This window comes from Crocuta crocuta, unplaced genomic scaffold, assembly GCF_008692635.1.
Source record: "Crocuta crocuta isolate KB4526 unplaced genomic scaffold, BGI_CrCroc_1.0 scaffold28, whole genome shotgun sequence".
Lineage (NCBI taxonomy): Eukaryota > Metazoa > Chordata > Mammalia > Carnivora > Hyaenidae > Crocuta > Crocuta crocuta.
Window position 1 is genome coordinate 10,756,932 of NW_027533256.1, and position 6,815 is coordinate 10,763,746.

General features: G+C 47.4%; 1 protein-coding gene across 5 annotated transcripts in view; it reads left to right on the forward strand.

Annotated features, from left to right (window-relative positions):
• The window catches only part of MARCHF8 (membrane associated ring-CH-type finger 8), a 126,456-nt gene extending 120,863 nt beyond the window's left edge, over positions 1-5,593 (forward strand). For 4 of the 5 annotated variants that reach the window (XM_077746378.1, XM_077746381.1, XM_077746380.1 and 1 more), the window contains 4 exons: positions 206-1,045; positions 2,445-2,625; positions 4,599-4,746; positions 5,175-5,593. In XM_077746378.1, coding sequence (XP_077602504.1) covers positions 206-1,045; positions 2,445-2,625; positions 4,599-4,746; positions 5,175-5,476 — 1,471 coding nt within the window. In that variant the 3' untranslated portion in view covers positions 5,477-5,593. The remainder of the gene's footprint in view (positions 1-205; positions 1,046-2,444; positions 2,626-4,598; positions 4,747-5,174) is intronic. The other variant, XM_077746382.1, reaches the window with a different exon arrangement.
• Positions 5,594-6,815: the final 1,222 nt, after the last annotated feature.

Consider the following 6,815-nt stretch of genomic DNA (forward strand, 5'->3'; position numbering starts at 1 on the left):
CCAGAAATAAGCACTAGTGCCTGTAGGTTTCTCAGTTTTCCATTTGCTTGGTCAGTATGCCTCTGCTCTAAACAGCTGGCCCAATTTTATGTGCTATTTGCTCACTAAGTTACTACATGAGTCTCATTTCTTCACTTTGATGTCTATTCTCTTTTAAGATTGTTTTTACTTTCTGTGCTTTTATTCCACTGTTCTCTGCATGCAGTTCCAGTGCAGTGTGTTCTGAGTGTTGTCACCAAAGTCCCGTGCAGTCTGCCGTTGTCTTGAAAGCTCCTCAATGCCAGAGTTCTCTGACACAAGGGCTCACTGTGACAGTTATCTGTAAAGACACATTGTCAAAGAGAAATTCCTGTGGTTCAGAATGGACCCAGGCCTTGAAGCCTGCTGACAATACCAAAGCCAGAAGAACACTAAAGTTCTCAAAATCCCTAAATGATGTGGGTGAGAAGGCCCAGGATGCTTTGGAAAGTTTTGACTATGTGGAAAGAACTTGCTCCGAAGGGAAATTGATACTCCCTCAAGATTCAGGTCTCAGAATTAACAGGTTCCATCAGAAGGATAAAAGATCGCTGCATCGCAAACCTCTGGGCAATTCCAAACATTCTTGTGTTTCATCCCTTTCTGCCAATCATTCGGCTGCCTCAGAGGTGGAAGCTGGCAAGGGGGGCGTGCACGTTCCTCTTTTGGAAGAGAGAGCGGATGCTGAAGCTGTGTCTAGGAGCCGGCGACTGCTCCGGTACCTGTTCTCGCTCTCGCACGGCTCAAGCGCCAGCAGCCTGCACAGGTTCCATGAGCTGGAGTGCTGTGCCGCCCCCCTGCACACCGCCAAGTCCTCCAGCGGGCTGGCAGGGAGCGTGGGCTTCTGCTCCGATGAAATGGGAGACGACGATGTCTTTGAGGACAGCACATCTGCAAAATGGAAGAACAAGGTCCTGCGGGCACCCCTCTGTTCAGTGGAGAAGGACAGTGACCTGGATTGTCCTTCTCCCCCCTCTGAAAAATGCCCCCCCATATCTCCTGTGTCCACATCAGGGGATGCCTGCAGGTTGGTTTACCAAGAACCATCATTCTGGCAATCTCTGCTCCTCATACTTCTGTGGCCTCCTCTTGCTTTAATATGTGAAGTTTCAGGAAAATGAAGTAATGGGTGGTTTCAGACAATTGTGGGTTAATAGTTTTCTCCAGAAGAATGGAGTAGATATCAATACCAAAATTGATACCAATTTCTATGCCATGGGTCCCAGGATAGTTTCACAGATGATAAAAGAGGAAGAAGCTACACATATTAAAGGCCAAGCTGACTCTTCTCAACCAAAACTAAGTAGACTTTGCATAAGGAAATTGGAAGAAAGAAAAATAGTATCTACAGTTTTCCAGCTTGATGATCTAGACTTTAAGCATTGGCTGCCCCTCCCAGCCTCGTGTTTACCTTTTATTCCACTTGCAACACAGTGCGCATGGGAAGAGGCCGTTCCCCAGCAGCATCTTCCTTCCTTCTTTTTAACCTGGCTGCAGCCACCTCTGCCCAGGTCCTTTCTCCACTTCCGCCCTTTGTCTTCCCATGTGCAGCATCCTTGTCTAGCCTCCAGAATCTTTCAGAATTTGCTTTTTGTCACCAGGCTCATGCTTTCCCCATTCCAGGCTTTCCCTAGGCGCCCCTCCACCATGCCAGCTGGTACATTTCTAACAGTTGGCTCCAAAACCCCGCTCACAGAAACAAAGAGCTGGCAGCCGGGCCAGGGCCAGGACCTGGCTCCCTCCAGGCCAGGTGTCCCTACCTGCTCTCCAGCTGCTGAAAAAGTCTAAGTTCCTTGAGGTTAGTAGTTACATCCTCTTGCACATACCCTTAGAGGTCATGAATAATTTAAAATTCTCATTTCCTCAAGAAAGAAATAAAATTGAAGCCCCTTTAATGCGTTTCTTGGGCCCAAGAGAGGTTCTGTGTTTTCTCTCTGATAGAGGACAGAGGCATGTAGTTGTGTGTGAAGGTGAAATTCATGATTATAGCTAAAAAGCACATTTATCATCTTTTTAAGTCACCGGTAATTTTGGAAGGTGGAGTCCTGGTTTGGTTTTACACAGAAGATTTCCCCTAATCATTTTAGCATGTTCTGAAAGATGCTTCCATGTTGCCTTAAATTCGTCTTTCAGTGAAATTCTTAAGTCTTACCAAAATGACTGCTTTGTCATTTCTTACATCATTTTTTCCTCTCTGATGCCAAATGCCATCCAGACTTTCCATGTTGGTGCGGTAAGCTAGAAGTTCTTAGCTTGTAGTAATCGTCCTCATCCGTGTTTGTGTGTTTTTGTGCTTGTAGTCGTTTCTGTGATGTTTGTCGCTGAATGTTTTCTTTGGGTGGGGGGGGAGGATTGACCTTCCCCCGAAGCGTCCTCTTCCCCTGTCATGGTCCTCCTGGTATTGACTGGCCTTCCTTTTGCCGCAGGATCTGCCACTGTGAAGGGGATGACGAGAGCCCTCTGATCACCCCCTGCCGCTGCACAGGGAGCCTCCACTTCGTGCACCAGACCTGCCTGCAGCAGTGGATCAAGAGCTCCGACACACGCTGCTGTGAGCTCTGCAAGTACGAGTTCATCATGGAGGTCAAGCTGAAGCCTTTGAGAAAAGTATGTGTGAGGACACTTTCAGAAGTGCTCTTGCCTTGCTGAAGTGAGGGCCCTGCAAGAATTAGCACCTTGGACTAGATGAAGCCATAGCTCGCTTGTGTTCATTTCTGTAAGAAGTGGGGGCTGTGCATACATTCATGCTACAGAGGTCATCGTTTCCGTTTCTGATTTCCTGCTCCCCCTCCTCTCAGGAAGCTGTTTCTGACCATTCAGTCCTAATGTGTTTTTCTGTCAGACTAAGACTGCTTGCTTGTCAGTGTCAGTCATTTGGCCCTTGACCACAGACTGTTTTGTGACATCTTAGCAGTTAACTTGGTACATGTTAACTGTTCATGTCTTGCCTCTGAGTAGGACTGTACATCAGACATTGATTAGTATCCCTCCCTGACAGAGCACAGAGTGACATAGTAAATTTATTTGTAGATACTGTGATAAATATTTGCTAGTTGGTAGGGTGAGGGCGGGTGGGAAAAGAAAGGAACCATAGGCCTTACGTGTGACGCACCTCTCTTCAGGCCCCAGGTCACTGCCCCTCTGAGCGAGCTAGTCTAGCAGGTGCCGCCTGTATAAATGGTTTTCAGTGTGTTTCTCTATATGCCCAGCATACAAGGTATCATTTGGAAGGATGAAAGACTTGTTTTTATATCAAAGTTTTAATATGTAAATTCAAGGAGAATCACATAATCAACTAAAACACCTGACAGCGCCAACTGACTGCAGATTAAGTCGCGGCAGAGCACATCCGACAGTTCAAGGGAGGAAGCACTGGTTGTGAGCTAGACCGCTGCAGGAGGGGAGTGCTGGTAGCTTCCCAGAATGTTTGGGGGTTGAAGCTGTTCTTGAAGGAGCAGTAGGATTTGGAGTACAGCAAAAGGAGTTTAGAGAGGTCACGTTGTCTTGTGACAGAAAGCATACACTGAAAAGGTGAGGGTGAGCATTTCAGGGCCATGGGAAAGGCTTGAACTGAGTGTGTCTTGGGAAATAGCAGGAAATCGGGGAGAAGGGAAGCATTTTAGGAGGGAAGCAAATGAAGATACTGTATAAAACCACAGCAGAAAGCCATCTGGATGTTAGAGAAAACAGATGCAAACTACTTAAAAAATGTTTTGCCCCATAAAAATAATATAGTTTATTGGATACCTCCTCTGTGCTGGCCTCTCAAGTGAGACTTGTAACACTTTGGCCAATATAGATAATCTAGGAGGCTCTACTTGCAGCTTATCCTCTATAGAACCGTCTGGAAAGAGGCTATGACTAGGGCTGGCCAAGGATATGCAGAGTGTTTATGCTTTGTTCTTTTTCTCTACCCTTATATGTTTTCTTCTGATTCGGAAAGCAGTAAATGAAAAAGAAAATCTGGCTATTTGGAGCAAATTAATGAGCTCCTAGAGGAGATGGGACTGGCAGAGCCTGCTTATACCAGGAACTCTTAGCATCGATTTCAAGCTGTTGCTGCCAAAGTAGCAAAGGACCAAAGAGTGAGCGCCTTCCGCCATCACCGTCACGATGTAGTGTGACCATCTGCTAGTGTGTTGTGGCCGTCATCAACCCTCTTCCCCTCGCCCATGCCAGTCAGCAAGGCAGGGAGGTCTCATGTGTACCACCCGGGTCTGGGGCCAACACGCTGTTTTCATCAGGACCGAAACCTAGAGTCCTTTAGCTAGCCATTAGGTGTCTGCCTGCAAGAATAAGCAGACAAAAGGATTGACTGCTGGTTGTGGTTCATAGCTCATCTTGATCCCAGCTTCTTTTCATTGCATAAAAAGTTGGCTGTCGACAGAATACCAGTGCCTGGTACCTGGTTGAAGCCAAGTGGTTTCAAGAGAATGACTTAGTATTTGAAGAAGTTCATCTAGTTTGGGGGAAGGGGAGGGGGGGAACAGCCAGTCTTACCCATCTACAGTGCTGTCACCTTCATTGTGGCCCTTTACATTTGGGGCCCACACCTCATGCTCTGTGTGTTGTCTTTCCAGTGGGAGAAGCTGCAGATGACGGCCAGCGAGCGCAGGAAGATCATGTGCTCAGTGACGTTTCATGTCATCGCCATCACCTGTGTGGTCTGGTCCTTGTACGTGCTCATCGACCGTACCACTGAGGAGATCAAACATGGACAGGCAACAGGTATGTGCTCAGAGTGACAGGTGAGCTCAGTGCGGAGACCCTGGGTAACACACTAGGGTCATGGGATTGGAGTGTTACTCCAGATTGGTTTTTAAGTCAGACTTCAAATGTCTGGGTTTCTGGAGTGGGGGGCATCAATTATGAAGTACCGAGCGTCCTTTTTGGATGTTTCCCTTGCTGTGGTGAGTAGTTTTAAAAAACCCAGTCAGACTAGATCAAATCAGGGGGAGCGAGAATCTCTGCAGACTGTTTCCTGGAAGAGCACCAGGATGAGAGAGAGTGGACACCCTCTGCCACCCCAGCTTTGATGAAGCAAGATTTGATGAGTGAAGAATCCATTGGTTATGGGAAGGTCAGAAGTTGTGTTTTATTTACTTCAGATATTAAATTAGATCTGCTGATAGACTAACTGGGTTTTTCCCTTCCAGGAATCCTAGAGTGGCCTTTTTGGACTAAATTGGTGGTTGTGGCCATCGGGTTTACTGGTGGACTTCTTTTTATGTACGTTCAGTGCAAAGTGTACGTACAATTATGGAAGAGACTCAAGGCTTATAACAGAGTAATCTATGTTCAAAACTGTCCAGAGACAAACAAAAATATTTTTGAGAAATCTGCACTAACAGAGCCCAACTTCGAAAATAAAGATGGACCTGGAACCTGTCATTCCGACACAAACTCTTCTTGTTGGACAGAACCTGAAGACACTGGAACCGAAATCGTTCACGTCTGATTTTGTGGAGGGTGTAGTTTTCCTGAACATCAACGAACAGCTGAAGGAAATTGTTTACTGCCAATTGTGTACCTTTTCTTATGTCCTTTAATAGCATAGACCAGGCAGGTGACTGTTTTTAATGGCTTCTCTTTTTCTAAACCCTCCGTAGTGAATCTCCCGGAAAGCCCTCACGTTGGCTGTGCATGGCAAGGTCCCACCTCTGCCAGCACTTCCATGGGAAGGGAAGTCCCTGTGACACTGTGATGGGGAGCTGGCTGGGTTCTGGCGCATGAAGCCTCGAGCAGTGAGAGAATAAGATGCCACACCTGAGGGAAGAACAGGAGCCGGGTGGCACCGGGGCCTCCGCACCCTGCCTCTCCCGGTCAGCGGCAGTCCCCACCCTGGAACAGAGTGTGCGGGAATGTCTGGTCATGCTGGAGGACTTCCCTCCTCACCACGAAGAGTCTGGGGAGATGAGCTCCCCTGCTGATGCTGCCATTGATGTTTCTCCTGAGCAGCAGACGGGGCAGTGGTGCTCTGTGCGTGGCGGCGAGTCATTCACTAAGCAAACAGCACTTTACAAAAAGAGAATCTTTATTTTGTAGTATGTGTGTCCAGTGGGATCGACGTTTAAAAGAACGTCTCATTTAGAAGCCTTCCCTTCATGACCCTGGTTATCTAGCTCTTTTACGTTATGATAGATCTAAAACCCTTTTTGCCTTATATATTCTAAGAAACCTGACATCTGCTCTGTGTCCATAAAAGGAATTTGTGGCTACAAAGCAGGATAAACAGGCCTGAGGCTTTTTCATAATGTTTCATGGGAATTAATGGACGCCAGATGGCAATTTGAGCATAATTCCTGTGGTTTCAGGCTTATTCTATGCCAAGTCTTTATGTCACAGGCCTGCCCCAAACATTTCTTTTTTGTCAACACTGAAAAAGAAGGTTTTGTGAGATCTAAACAGAAGGAAGGGAGTAATTAGAACAAAACTGAATGTTTAAAAATGATTCCTTTATGGACAGACCTCTCCAGTTTGTGCTGGCTTCACACTGAAAGCGAGCGCGCACTGCCCTGGACTGGGGTGTGCACACTGCAGGCGCTCCTGGGCGCCGGCCACCTTGGACAGCTTCTCCCGGGAGACTCTGTGGATCACTGCCCAGGGCAGAGTGACAGACAGGCTGGCCCTGGGGCAAAGGCCAGGAGTAAGTAGCAAACTGCCATGGCCCCACTGTGTTACCGCCCCCAGCCACACGTCCACCCATTTATCGCCTTAACTGGACTGGACAGAGAGGATCCTTTAGGGGCCCCTGGCCCTGTAATCCGTTCATTCTGTCATCAGGGATTATCTCCTGT